Raw genomic sequence first — 13,529 nt, forward strand, 5'->3', positions numbered from 1 at the left:
AAAAAAAAAAAATGCAGATCTTTGTGAAAACCCTAACGGGGAAGACGATAACACTAGAGGTTGAGTCATCAGACACGATCGACAATGTGAAAGCGAAGATCCAAGACAAGGAAGGGATCCCACCGGATCAGCAGCGTCTGATCTTTGCCGGGAAACAGCTGGAAGACGGGAGAACGCTAGCCGATTACAACATCCAGAAAGAGTCGACGCTTCATTTGGTGCTGCGTCTGAGGGGAGGTGCGAAGAAGAGGAAGAAGAAGACGTACACGAAGCCAAAGAAGATCAAGCACGTGCACAAGAAGGTGAAGCTGGCGGTTCTGCAGTTTTACAGGGTTGATGGGAGTGGTAAGGTTCAGAGGCTGAGGAAAGAGTGTCCTTCTGTTAGTTGTGGTCCTGGTACGTTCATGGCGAGTCATTTCGATAGGCATTACTGTGGCAAGTGTGGGACTACTTACGTGTTCAAGACGCCTGATGAAGAGTGATTAGGTTATGTTATGTTTTGTCTTTTTTTTGTTTTTTTTTTGGGAATTTAGATTGGATATGTTTTACTTCAGATATTTGAGATGGGTTTGCTCTTTTGAGGATACTTTAAAATCGTTGCATCAATACATTTATATTATCTTTGATTAGAAATGTTCTCACTTCTGATTGATCTTGAAATGGTGAATTGTCGTTGTAGAATTAGGATGCTGTGATGAATCAGTGTGTTGCTTGATCGTCTTGTTCAAAACGTAGCTTTAGCTTTGGATTGATTTTTGCTATTTGCAATGAAAGTTGATTCCGAGTGGTGTGGTGTATTGATTTAGTGTCTGTTGAATAATCACAGTTGATTCTAATCATATCATTGCACAAATGTCTTTAACTTTTGGTTGTTGTTGGCTCTGATAACTTGTTTGCTTAAAAGATCGGTTTTAGATTCTCTTGGAACGTTTTATCTTGATTTCAAAGCTTCTCTTCTAAGGTTTAGTTATAGTGAGATTTGGACCTATCAATCATTTTGTGTTTAGTCAAAAGATTTTCTCTTTTTATTAAGTTGTCATGTTAAAGTTTGAGTTTGGTAGAAGTTAGAAATGTTAAGTTTATATGGGGAAGAAGAACGTTAAACCAAAAATCCTCATCTCTTTCAGACTTTCAATATCAACATGTTTTGTGAAATCTCATCCAAACCTCTCAAATGTACACCACACATCAAAGGACTTGAGATCGAAATTATTGACTCTGTGTTTTGGCTGATTAAAGTGTGAGCTCAATAAAAAATTCAAAATGGGTCAAAAATGTTCAGTCTGGGCTTGGGTAATTGCATTGGATTCTCCACACACACAAATTACACAAGTGGGTAGGAAATTGTGTAAAGTCTTTTTCTTGTGGTTGAACACAATATAGGAGATGAGAGTAAGTGAGACAGAGAGAGCAATAAAGAGAGGGACAGTAGAAATAACATGACAGAGAGTGAGAGAGAGAGCACTGAAACTTGAAGAAAGATTGAGAGAGTGAGAAGAGTTTGGGTAAAATGGTCAAAAAAACAGTTAGCAAAATTGTGAGAGAAGAAAGATAAAATCCTAAGATTCCGAGTTACTAAAAGTGATGAGTCTCCTAGAAACACCCGCACTAGTCTCAACTCACTGCACTTTCATTTTCACTCTCACTTCAACCTAAAACTCCAAAGACTGTTGAGTTTGTGAGAGATTCAATAACTCCCATTTAAAGAGACAACTACACATGAGAGACAAAGAGGCATTTCTTTCTCAACCTCACTTGTTTTTTTCTTTCTAACTTGCAAACCAAACCACACCACATCATTTATTAAATGGTCTCTCTTCGATCTACTGTCTCTCAACTTTTGTGCAACGCGGGTTTCCAATTTTTAAATAGTTCATTTTAACACTACATTTTCACCATTGTTTTTTATTTTATTTTTCTTATTCTATCAATTGTTCAAACAATGTTACAAAACTTACAATAATTCATCTATGATCTCTTGCACGGTATATATAGAAAATGAACATATAAACAGAAGGAATGTAAAATGGTTTTCAAGCTAAGGGAGCTTATATGTGTGTGTTTAAAATGTACTTTGGACAACAAAATCTCTCTTCTAATGGTAAACTCTCATAACGTATATGTATAATTTTCATATGTATGCGGTGTGTGACTTTGTGAGTGTGACACTAATGCACTTATATAACGGGAACCGGATCTTAGTTAAAGCAAACTCAAGTAAATGGTCTCTAGAACTCCATCATCAACAAGATATTATATACATCATTTTTTTAGAGAAGAAATTGTAGTTTAATACTACTACTATTAAGGAGTTAGGAATGTGATTAATAGAAAGAATGAGAATCATTTACTGCTTACAGCTCATCGAGACGATGAAGATTCCAATTATAAGAAGTGAGATAGTGACACACATAAGATGAATTGAGTTGTGCATTTTAACATATAACCAAAGCATTCAACATGAAATATTTCATTATGTATTTTACATTAATGATGTATAAAATACCTATCTCTCTATCTATATATACACATTCACCCACACACATACATATATCTCCTATCATTCATCGTACACACACACACATACTCTCTCTCTGTCTCTCTCTATGACAAAAATCCCCAACATGACGACAACACTCAACCATCTTTTTGATCTGCCGGGGCAGATTTGCCATGTCCAGTGTGGTTTTTGCACCACTATTTTGCTGGTATACCTTTAACTTCTGCTCTCCCTCCTTCTCTTTATGTTTATGATTATGAAATTTGATGAATATATATGTGTTCCAGGTGAGTGTACCGTACACAAGCCTATCTATGGTTGTGACTGTGAGATGTGGACACTGCACAAGCCTTCTCTCTGTCAATTTGATGAAGGCTTCCTTCATTCCTCTCCATCTCCTAGCTTCTCTGTCAAATCTCGATGAGGTTCCCATTACATCTATACATATATAGACAAACACATGCATCTATAGTGTACATATTTGATCAATCTACAGTTCATGATTATATATATGTATATGTGTGCAGGCGGGAAAAGAGGAGGTCGCGGCAACAGATGGTGTGGAAGAAGAAGCATTGAAGGTGAATTCTCAGGAGAAGGAGAACAGTCCAACGACTTTGGTTTCATCTTCAGACAATGAAGATGAAGACGTGTCTCGTGTTTACCAAGTTGTCAATAAACGTATACGTTTGTTTGGTTATACATTCAATTTAAAATTTTGGTATTGTGATTTTTCGGCTTTTGATCAGTGTTTTTTGAGTTTGTGTACACAGCACCTGAGAAACGACAAAGAGCTCCTTCAGCATACAATTGCTTCATCAAGTAAGAAATCAATCAACTCACCTTCACATATATAATTACATGTGTATGTGTTTTTTTACAAAATTTTAACAAGCTTTTGAGCTAATTGGTTTCCCTTTTGGTGTTGAATTGGAGTAGGGAAGAGATCAGGAGGTTAAAGGCTCAGAATCCAAGCATGGCTCACAAGGAAGCTTTCAGCCTAGCTGCTAAAAATGTACTTAAAGCAATCTACAAGATTAACCCTAATTTAGTTTCCATCTTAATTTTAGTTATCTTTTAAAGCAATCTAGCTAGCTTATAACATTTTGTGATTTCAAATTTCTTTGATTTGGGGATGTTGTAGTGGGCACATTTCCCTCCAGTGAACAACAAGAGAGCTACTTCAGATCATTGTTTTTGTGAGGAAGATAACAATGCAATACCACCATTCAATGCTCTCGAGGTAATTTCAGTAAACTATCTATGTTTTATCCTTGACAAATAGCATCACTTTCAGTAAAAAAATTCAGAACCCTAGCTAAAGTAATTATTTACTGATGATTATAAGAGTGAAGTCAAGGAGAGGGGGTAGTGAGACTATCATTGATTCTCAACTACTACAATGTGTGAAATTTATGAGCTAGATCCTTTATATAGTATTGAAGCTTACACTGCACACAGTTTACTTTTATAGAAACCCATTCAACTAATTAAAGCATTGGAGCTGAATATGTATACTTTTCAATTAATATACCAATTAATTGTTGAAATGTTTGGGATGCAGGACCATGAAGAAAGCAATAATGGGTTCCGAGAGAGAAAGGCTCAGAGGCATTCCATTTGGGGGAAATCTCCATTTGAGTAATAACAACTTGGCTTATGATGAACTTTAACAAGAAGATTAAATAATTAATAATTGCGTATGAAAATGTGACCGTGACCATTTTCTTCTAGGGTTTGATTAATTATGTTGCTTTCGGGTTTCTGTTGTTGGAGAGAGAGAGAGAGAAGAAGAAGAATCTGAAACGTACGTAGGATTTGTGTACTGTTTCGAGAACAGTCTTGGGAATGAGCGTTTGTTCAGTGATTTCGTACTTCTCAACTTTGAACTCTTAATTTATTAAGACATTGACTCTATATACCAAATCCTACGTACTACTTTTGCATTCATGACTTATTCGTGAATATGTTTTGACATTCCATGTATAACATTGAGACATTCCATGTTTTGGAGTACTATACTTCTTGAGAATCTTGGCTTTGCTTAATGTTTTTATGTAGCTTGAAAATGCTATTTCTTAAATAAAAAATACCCAAGTCCGATCTATCTTGTATACTATACGGCAATCTTAATTGAGTAGTTGAACCGACCAAAACAAACGTCTCATTTTTGCAAGTACACTGACTGCAATGCACGAATTGAAAAAACCATGGTTAAACTTGTCACATAAGAAAACTCGTTAATGTATATATTGTCCCCAATTGGGATTTAGGAATAGTACATTAAAAATAATCGAATCAGATTAATATATGTAGCATTTCAGAACATATTATATTGGTGTCTTAACCTTAAACACTTGATAAATTTTTTTCATATATATACATGTATTTACTATTCCCATCGCAACCATTTGACCCATATTAAGATGATACTAGCTAGTAAATTAGTGAGTATATATGATGTCAAAAACAGATGATAGTGATTAGTGAGTACTTGTGTATACATATACCCAAGGTTTATTTTTCTTTTCAATAACAGCCTTTGGAGGTACTTTAAGCTAAAATGATCTTTCGTTGTGTATTTGAAATATGTTGAATATTGATTACTTTTTTTCTTCATAACTATACAATTAAAAAAATGGTTAATTCTCTAACTTATTTTTTTTATATAAAAAAAGTATAGGTTATTATTTTCTAAAATAGAGTAATATAGTTGTTTACTTTTGAGTTTTGAAGTCACAACTCACAACTACTTTCTTTTTATATTATTTCAATATAAAAAAGAATTATATTAACAAATGGAGTTTAAATAATAGTAGTAGGTATTTTGTGCACGTTTTCACAATCTGATTACAGGGGTAATATAGTAAATCTACCTGTGTTTCGTTGGCACCGCGCGGCTCTCAACAACCTCATTCTTAAAAAAAACACCTTTATTTAAAAAAAAAAAATCATATCTCCCAATAAAAACACGCCACGTCATCATCCTTCACTGTCATCGACTGACCTCAGACGGTGTCGGAGACGTTTCTATTCTCCGGTTACAAACCTCGTAGTGGCATTTTCCCGTAAATAAATTCAAAACCAGTGGTTTGTTTATAATATAGTCCACCGCGAAAACTATCTCATCTATATCCTATCATTCTTCTCGCCACAACAAAGAAACCAAAACTCAGTTTTGTTTCCTCAATCCAAAAAAAGTCAAAACACAAACCATAAAAACTCGATTTTTTTTTTTTTTTTTCTTCTTTCAATCGCAATTTTTAGAAAAAATTCAGGTAAGAAACAAACAAAGATCCGATCTTTAATCATCAATTCACTAACTGGGTCAAACTCTTATCCGCTTATGTGTGTGTAATCGATAATATTTCATTGAGAACTGATGAATTGATTTGTAACTTTTGATTTTACTGTATATGTGGTTATATAATATGAAGGTGGAGGATGGGTTCCGAAGGACCAAAAGCAATTACGATTCATGTGACTGGGTTCAAGAAATTTCTTGGGGTTTCTGAGAATCCTACTGAGAAGATTGCTACTAATCTGAAATCTTATGTTGAGAAGCGAGGGTTGCCTTCTGGGTTGAGTCTTGGTAGCTGCACTGTTCTTGATACTGCTGGGGATGGTGCAAAATCTAAGCTTTATGAGGTTTTGGAGTCTAGTGTTGTCTCTGTTGATGGTAAGAACATCAATGGAACTGTTGTCTGGGTAAGTCTCTTTTACTCATTTCTTAATGTTATCATTTCTTCATCTGTTTCTTGTGGTAATCAGTTTTGTTTTCTGTTTTTTTGGTTAGACTTAGACTGATAGCTTAAGTCCAAGTCTAACTAGGATTTAGATTTTCTTCTTGCAATTGGATTTTGAGTTTTTGTGCTCTTTTCTTCTTAACCGAGGTAAAGAGAGTTATCTCTTTGGGAGGTTTGCTCTGTTTTTGATTTGACTAGTGCGCTTGGTTATGGACTGTGTGAGACAAACTATGGTCTTAAGACTGTTGATGTTTTATTTGATTTGGCTGTTAAGGCTTTAGCTAGTTAATGTTTTGTAAGAACTTGTAACTTTGAGAAAAAGAAAAAAAAAGGCTTGTTTTCTTCTTGTGATTTGAGTGTTCTTCTGATGGTTGAAAGATCGATAAACAAAACTTTTCTCTCGATCCTGGTGCTTCTTAATAGGTTCATCTAGGGGTAAATAGCGGAGCAACTAAATTTGCCATTGAAAGACAAGCAGTGAACGAAGCTCATTTCCGTTGTCCTGATGAATTGGGATGGCAACCACAGGTAAAACGCGACGACATAAACATATAAATTTCACTTCAATAGCAATCCAAGAAAGACACTAATTGCGTTTCTCTTTAACGTTTCTTTACACAGCATCTACCTATAGCTGTTGAAGATGGAAGCATTTCAAAGGCAAAAGAGGTATATATATATATATATATATACATTCTTCCACCAATAATTTATAGACATTCTAATTGGATATGAATGTGTTTTTTTTTTGGTATCTTGAAGACTTCATGCTCGACAGAGGCCATTTTCGAGTTATTAAAGAAGAAAGGCTTTGAAGTTGTTCAATCAGACGACGCCGGACGTTTTGTTTGCAACTACGTGTACTATCACTCACTGAGGTTCGCAGAGCAAAAAGGACACAAGTCTCTGTTCGTTCACGTTCCTCTCTTCTCCAAAATCGATGAAGATACTCAAATGCAGTTTGTGGCTTCTCTCTTGGAGGCAACTGCAGCTACTTGCTAGTGTTTATTATATATTCCACTAAAAAAATGCCAAATATTGTAAGTATCTCTATGTATATGATCTCCATTTGTCTCTCTCTCTCTACGAAGCTTCTTTGTGTTCTTTTGTTTGGATGGTTTGGCGATAAAACAAAGACGATTGCTTTTGGCTCTCAAAGAGTCTTTGTGATCTTCTTCTGTAATAAAAATGGATCTCTTATTTGAAAAAAAGTGTGAAAGCTTGGATTTTTATGTTATATAATTTGGTTAAATTTGCTACATTTCGGTTCATCTTAGTAATTCCGGTTTAAAGTAACATTTTTTGTAATTTCGGTTGGGTGGGTCTGAACCGAACCGGTTTCTGAGTTTTCCTTGCTTCCTTCCTATTGAATTGCAGTATTGTTTTAAAACCGAAACCAAACGAAATTGACCTAACCTGTGTTCGGTTTGGTTTGGTTCGGCAGTTCAGTTCGGTCCGAGTGCCCAGGCTTTTGTATAATAAGCCGGTTTCTTGTGAAGACAATGATACTTGCGGTGCAAGGAGCAAGAACGCATTCAATTTTTGTTTTCTAAGCTCTGATACAAATGCGAACTACGGCTTGTAGAGAGATTATTTTCTTTATACTTTTGTATTTTAATCTTCATTCAAAGTGTCGGAGACATGCGAGGGGGACGAGCTTTATACTTTCTTAGAAGAACAACGACGACGTTAGCTCAGCATTTGTGTCCGCTTATTGCAATGCCTCGTTTGGAGTTTAGTTCGTTTCTTGAATTAAACCCTAGCGACGTCGTCTACACCCATAACCGTAAAATTGATGGATTGATCAAATCCGGAAACTTGATATCTGCACACGAAGTGTTCGATGAAATGTCTGTAAGAGATGTTGTTACTTATAATCTTCTTATTTCTGGGTATAGTCGAAACGGGTGTTCTTTAAAAGCTATTGAACTCTATGCGGAGCTGGTCTCTTGTGGTCTTAGAGAGAGTGCTTCCACGTTTCCTTCGGTTCTCAGTGTGTGTAGTGATGAATTGTTCTGTAGAGAAGGAACTCAAGTTCATTGTAGGGTGATTTCGCTTGGGTTTGGATGTAATTTGTTTGTTAGATCTGCAATTGTTGGTCTTTATGCGTCTTTGCGGCTTGTTGATGTTGCATTGAAGCTGTTTGATGAAATGCCTGAGAGAAATTTAGCAGTTTGTAATTTGCTGTTGAGATGTTTTTGCGAGAGTGGAGATCCAAAGCGATTGTTTGGTGTGTTTCAAAGGATGGAACTTGAAGGTGTAATTGAGAATGGGTTAACTTATTGTTATATGATCCGTGCTTGCTCTAATGATCGGTTGTTATATGAAGGGAAGCAATTGCATTCCCAAGTGATTAAATCTGGATGGGACATTTCTAATATATTTGTGGCTAATGCACTTGTGGATTTTTACTCTGCTTGTGGCGATTTGTTCGATTCTATGAAATCATTCAATGTTGTCCCAGAAGAGGATGTAATATCATGGAACTCGATTGTTTCTATCTGTGCAGATTATGGTTCTGTGCTTGATTCTCTTGATTTGTTTAGCAAGATGCAGTTTTGGGGGAAGAGACCTTCGATACGGTCATTCATGTCATTTCTGAATTTCTGTAGCAGAAACAGTGATATTCAATCCGGGAAGCAGATCCATTGCTATGTTCTAAAAATGGGTTTTGATGTTCGAAGTCTTTATGTCCAGTCTGCTTTGATTGACATGTATGGAAAATGCAATGACATTGACAGTTCTGTGTTGGTTTACCAGAGTTTGCCTTGCTTGAGTTTGGAGTGCTGTAACTCGTTGATGACTTCTCTGATGTACTGTGGCATCACTAAAGATATTTTTGAGATGTTTGGTTTGATGATTGATGAAGGAACTGGAATCGACGAAGTCACTCTCTCTACTGTTCTTAAGGCTTTAGCACTCTCTGTGCCAGCAAATTTACATAGCTGCGAGCTTATACATTGCTGGTCTGTCAAAACCGGTTATGCATCTGATGTTGCAGTCTCGTGCTCTCTAATTGATGCGTATTCAAAGAGCGGTCAGAATGAAGTATCTCGGAAGGTGTTTATGGAGCTTGAGTCACCTAACATCTTCTGCTGGACTTCGATCATCAATGGCTATGCTAGAAACGGTATGGGAAGAGAGTGTCTTGAGGTGCTGAGAGAAATGGATCAAAAGAGTCTCATACCAGACGAAGTTACAATCTTGTCTGTACTATCAGGTTGCAGTCATTCTGGGCTTGTTGAAGAAGGGGAGCTGATTTTCGACTCATTGGAAACAAAGTATGGAATTTCTCCAGGAAGAAAACTCTATGCGTGCATGGTGGATTTGCTAGGGCGTGCTGGTTTGGTGGAAAAAGCCGAAAGGCTGCTTCGTCAGGCACGTGGAGATGCAGACTGCATCGCGTGGAGCTCATTACTGCAGAGCTGCAGGATTCATAGAAACGAATCAATTGGAAGAAGAGCAGCGGAAGTCTTGATGGATCTTGAACCCGAGGATTTTGCTGTTTACATCCAAGTTTCAAAATTTTACTTTGAGATGGGTAACTTTGAAATCTCCAGACAAATAAGAGAGATCGCTGCTTCACGAGAGCTCATGAGGGAGATCGGTTATAGTTCAGTCATTCTGAAAAGCTGATAACCCGAACTTGCAAGACAGTGTTCTTTTTCTTCAGCTACATGAAAAAGAAGAACGAATCCAATTGCAAAGTTCACACCTTTTTTTCTAGATATCTGAAATGGATTCTTTTGCTTGAAGCCATAACACATGATTGACACTCTACAAAGACAACACAGGAGGCTGAGGTTCTTTATTTGCCAGGTTGGTACAACAAACTCATTGACACTTCTACTTTTGTTTTTTTTTAATATAGTATAGATTGTCTGTTCTTCGTTCTTCAATACCACATCATCTCTAAAATTCTTAAAATAGCATCTTGAGTTTATAAAGTTGAGAGATCTTCAGGGCCTTCTTTCTCGTTTTGTTTTATTTTAGATCTCATGGGACCAACATTTTTATCAAGAACAAGTTGACCACGAAGGTTTTGTATAGAGGTTTTGGAGTAAAGCAAAGAAGTAAAAAAGCATATGACTTGTGCTTTAAGCATAGATATATAGAAAAACAAGGCCTTATCTTCATGTACTTTTAAGCCAAGCCAATAAACCCCACAAACTTCACTAATTACTCTGCATATAAATTCAACCCACAACCAATCATCTCTAGCAAAGAAATCTCATTAGTGGGCACTGGATTTTAAAAATCAATAAGGAATCTTCTCTTGGCATTTTGATTGAGGCATATGATGGATAAGCTCGTCATTCTTTCCCTTCTAGGTCTATTACTGGTTACTGCTTATGGAGCTGCAGGGGAAATGGTGTACGCCGATCTCGACATCCTTGAGGAGCTTGAGAACTTTGATGTACTGCTAGATGATGATGATGATACAAAGCTCTTTGATTTGCCGTCATTCACAAGCCGAAGTTCTGGTAAGACTCTGGTGAATGTGGATACATTTGGTGCAACTGGAGATGGAGTTTCTGATGATACTCAGGTACATTTGCGATCATTTTGCTTATTCCATGAAAATGAAAGGTTGTCTAGATACCTAAAACGCCATTTGTTCTATGTCTGGAATAAAACATATATCCAAACTTGAAATGGTGTGCATTGTGGACTTAACATATTGATTTTGCGTGGTTTAATTCAATATTTTTGCTCAACTGATCTGTCAAAACTCTTCTTAAATCAGGCATTCATAAGCGCATGGAGTAAGGCTTGTGATACACCAAAATCCGTGTTTCTGGTTCCAGAAGGACGGCGGTATTTAGTAAATGCAACAAAGTTCACTGGTCCATGTAAACAAAAGTTGATCATTCAGGTTAAGTTTGACATTATAAGTCTTCTATTTTTGTTGTCTTCAGCAGTGAAACAGAAACTAGACCATTATTATATATATATACAAGTATGTCTTATATAATTCAGAGACTTGTTTTTGTTTACAGATTGACGGAACAATAGTGGCACCAGATGAGCCAAGCAATTGGGACTCAAAGTTCCAAAGAATTTGGCTCGAATTTTCAAAACTCAAAGGGGTCACTTTCCAAGGGAAAGGAGTTATAGATGGTTCTGGGAGCAAATGGTGGGCTGCTTCTTGCAAGAAAAACAAGTCTAACGTAAAATCCTTTATACCCAAATTTAGCTTTCTTTTAAATTAAAAACCAAATGTCTGAGTTTTCGAATAGAATCTTACTCATCTTTCTTTCTCTCTTACAGCCTTGCAAAAGTGCACCAACGGTAAGAAACCATTGCCTTCGTTATTTACCAGTTTCTCCTGACAAATGTCTCTGCTTGTTTTGTTTGGTTCAACAGTATGTTTTGTGTTTCTGACTGCAGGCGTTAACTATAGAATCCAGTTCAGGTGTGAAAGTAAGTGGCTTGACGATCCAGAACAGTCAGCAGATGAATTTCATCATTGCAAGGTCAAGTTCAGTTCGAGTCTCCAAAGTTATGGTCTCTTCTCCAGGAGATAGTCCCAACACTGATGGAATCCATATCACTGGATCTACCAATGTTATCCTTCAAGACTGTAAAATCGGCACAGGGGATGATTGTGTCTCCATTGTAAATGCGAGCTCGAATATAAAGATGAAGAACATCTATTGTGGACCTGGACATGGAATCAGGTACGTACATCATCAAATTTCTAGATAACATCTTGTTACAAATCAAATATAACTTTATTCGGGATTTCTTGCAGCATTGGAAGTCTTGGAAAGGATAACACAACAGGCATTGTAACACAAGTAGTGTTGGAAACTGCCTTGTTAAGAGGGACAACTAATGGACTCAGAATTAAAACATATCAGGTAAAAACAAAAATAAACATTCGGTCTTTAATAAACTTTGATTTGGCTTGATCAACAGCAATTTTATTTCACTGTTTCTCTTTCGAAACAGGGAGGTTCTGGTTACGTTCAGGGTATTCGATTTGCAAACGTAGACATGCAAGATGTTGCAAACCCGATACTCATTGATCAGTTCTACTGCGATTCTCCAACAACATGTCAAAATCAGGTTACCTTACAATAGCACTACAACCTCGTGATTGTGATTATTCTTCTATCAATACAAAGATGAAAACTTATATCTATTTCTTTCCTTCTTGTTATAAATGCAGACCTCAGCGGTTAAAATCAGCCAGATAATGTACCGGAACATAACGGGGACGACCAACAGTCCGAAAGCCATCAAATTTGCGTGCAGCGACACAGTCCCTTGCAGTCACATTGTCCTCAACGATGTGAATCTTGAAGGCAAAGACGGTCAAGTTGAAGCGTACTGTAACTCAGCTGAAGGTTTTGGGTATGGAGTGATTCATCCGTCCGCAGATTGTCTCTACTCGCACGACGACAAGGGCTTGGACCAAAGTTACAAGTCAGAGACTGGCCATGACGAGCTCTGATGTTCTCAAGTGTTGCTGTTAGTGAGGGATGATATGTAAAATAGTTTTCTGAAGCATATGATATAGTAAACAAGAATTTTATTTTCCACTTTTATTATAATCAACCATAAGTTTGGTTGTTCTTAAGTCTTAACAGCATTTCTCCACCTTTTGTATCACATGTTTCCAATCTTTAATTTTTTATACAAATGCGTTAACTTTTGGTTGTGAAGGTTTCACATTTTTTGTGTGTGTGATTGTATTGGTGGTAGTTACTCCCCACACCATTATGAAAATAGGAAAAGGGTAACAAAAAAAATTTGACTTTAGGATTAGAGAGAGGCACATGGAGACACCAAAGGTCGCAATTGCTTGAATGATTGAATTGTTTTGATATGTTTGGCACGTGCGAAACCTGTAGCTGTAAACATCAAGGACCAATGGCAATGCCAACCCATTTATTTACTCTTTCAATAACAACTCAACAACTACATCACCTAAAGATCTAGTCTTAGCTTGCAATTTGCTTTGTAATGTGAAATGAAATAACCAATTTTTAAATGGTAATGTATATGATAATATTTCTTTCTTTTTTTTTGTTTCTTTTACATGGTATATAGATTTTTGTACAAGGTAAATTTGGTTTTGTCCATATACAGAAGAATGCAAAAAAGAGAAATGAATTCCTTAAACCAACGAAATAACCAACTCTATATGGTACATGGACCCGGGAATCTAAAGACGTGCGAGAATAATGATTTTGTTTACCATTTAAATCAAATAATGTTCATCTTCATCATCCCATCTCCAAGAGACTCCAACTTATTGCAAATTATTGTGACCA

At 36.5% G+C, this 13,529-nt stretch overlaps 6 protein-coding genes across 7 annotated transcripts; all 6 read left to right on the forward strand.

Moving 5' to 3' along the window:
• On the forward strand, positions 7 to 635 carry LOC104741055 (ubiquitin-40S ribosomal protein S27a-1-like). Its single transcript, XM_010461825.2, has one exon. The coding sequence runs from the start codon at positions 12 to 14 to the stop codon at positions 480 to 482; it is 471 nt and encodes a 156-aa protein (XP_010460127.1). The 5' UTR covers positions 7 to 11; the 3' UTR covers positions 483 to 635.
• Positions 2,550 to 4,470, forward strand: LOC104741056 (axial regulator YABBY 4). The gene is made up of 7 exons (XM_010461828.2): positions 2,550 to 2,708; positions 2,788 to 2,925; positions 3,028 to 3,181; positions 3,274 to 3,322; positions 3,440 to 3,515; positions 3,645 to 3,743; positions 4,065 to 4,470. The coding sequence occupies exons 1-7, from the start codon at positions 2,607 to 2,609 to the stop codon at positions 4,143 to 4,145; spliced, it is 699 nt and encodes a 232-aa protein (XP_010460130.1). The 5' UTR covers positions 2,550 to 2,606; the 3' UTR covers positions 4,146 to 4,470.
• On the forward strand, positions 5,958 to 7,485 carry LOC104741057 (pyrrolidone-carboxylate peptidase; the record flags this gene model as incomplete). Its single annotated transcript, XM_010461830.2, is given in 4 exon segments — positions 5,958 to 6,208; positions 6,670 to 6,774; positions 6,868 to 6,915; positions 7,009 to 7,485. Coding segments are annotated over 4 exon segments (644 nt in total), but the record flags the coding sequence as incomplete, so codon positions are not given.
• Positions 7,673 to 9,117, forward strand: LOC104741059 (pentatricopeptide repeat-containing protein At5g27110). Its single transcript, XM_019235663.1, is given in 2 exon segments — positions 7,673 to 8,997; positions 8,999 to 9,117. Coding segments are annotated over 2 exon segments (1,134 nt in total). The 5' UTR covers positions 7,673 to 7,887; the 3' UTR covers positions 9,023 to 9,117.
• LOC109128668 (pentatricopeptide repeat-containing protein At1g74600, chloroplastic-like) lies at positions 9,046 to 9,882 on the forward strand. Its single transcript, XM_019235493.1, has one exon. It carries the CDS (start codon positions 9,046 to 9,048, stop codon positions 9,880 to 9,882), a length of 837 nt encoding a protein of 278 aa, XP_019091038.1.
• LOC104741058 (probable polygalacturonase At1g80170) lies at positions 9,917 to 12,917 on the forward strand. 2 transcript variants are annotated; one of them, XM_019235661.1, is made up of 9 exons: positions 9,917 to 10,065; positions 10,578 to 10,795; positions 10,994 to 11,122; positions 11,247 to 11,417; positions 11,518 to 11,538; positions 11,638 to 11,927; positions 12,002 to 12,110; positions 12,202 to 12,318; positions 12,422 to 12,917. In XM_019235661.1, exons 2-9 carry the CDS (start codon positions 10,616 to 10,618, stop codon positions 12,704 to 12,706), a joined length of 1,302 nt encoding a protein of 433 aa, XP_019091206.1. In that variant the 5' UTR covers positions 9,917 to 10,065; positions 10,578 to 10,615; the 3' UTR covers positions 12,707 to 12,917. The 2 variants fall into 2 exon arrangements, with proteins under 2 accessions (XP_019091206.1, XP_010460133.1); XM_010461831.2 differs by lacking the exon at positions 9,917 to 10,065 and having other exon boundaries at positions 10,454 to 10,795.

The sequence above is a fragment of the Camelina sativa genome, chromosome 14 (assembly GCF_000633955.1).
Source record: "Camelina sativa cultivar DH55 chromosome 14, Cs, whole genome shotgun sequence".
NCBI classification, from domain to species: domain Eukaryota; kingdom Viridiplantae; phylum Streptophyta; class Magnoliopsida; order Brassicales; family Brassicaceae; genus Camelina; species Camelina sativa.

What these genes read in the sequence shown, in the direction of transcription:
- LOC104741055 (XM_010461825.2), top strand. Translation starts at nt 12, where the DNA reads ATGCAGATCTTTGTGAAAACCCTAACGGGGAAGACGATAACACTAGAG.
- LOC104741056 (XM_010461828.2), top strand. Translation starts at nt 2,607, where the DNA reads ATGACAAAAATCCCCAACATGACGACAACACTCAACCATCTTTTTGAT. An exon ending in TTTGCACCACTATTTTGCTG is followed by an intron (nt 2,709 to 2,787) that starts GTATACCTTTAA and finishes TATGTGTTCCAG; the next exon opens with GTGAGTGTACCGTACACAAG. An exon ending in GCATACAATTGCTTCATCAA is followed by an intron (nt 3,323 to 3,439) that starts GTAAGAAATCAA and finishes GAATTGGAGTAG; the next exon opens with GGAAGAGATCAGGAGGTTAA.
- LOC109128668 (XM_019235493.1), top strand. Translation starts at nt 9,046, where the DNA reads ATGACTTCTCTGATGTACTGTGGCATCACTAAAGATATTTTTGAGATG.
- LOC104741058 (XM_010461831.2), top strand. Translation starts at nt 10,544, where the DNA reads ATGATGGATAAGCTCGTCATTCTTTCCCTTCTAGGTCTATTACTGGTT. An exon ending in AACAAAAGTTGATCATTCAG is followed by an intron (nt 11,123 to 11,246) that starts GTTAAGTTTGAC and finishes TTTTGTTTACAG; the next exon opens with ATTGACGGAACAATAGTGGC. An exon ending in CAACAACATGTCAAAATCAG is followed by an intron (nt 12,319 to 12,421) that starts GTTACCTTACAA and finishes TTATAAATGCAG; the next exon opens with ACCTCAGCGGTTAAAATCAG.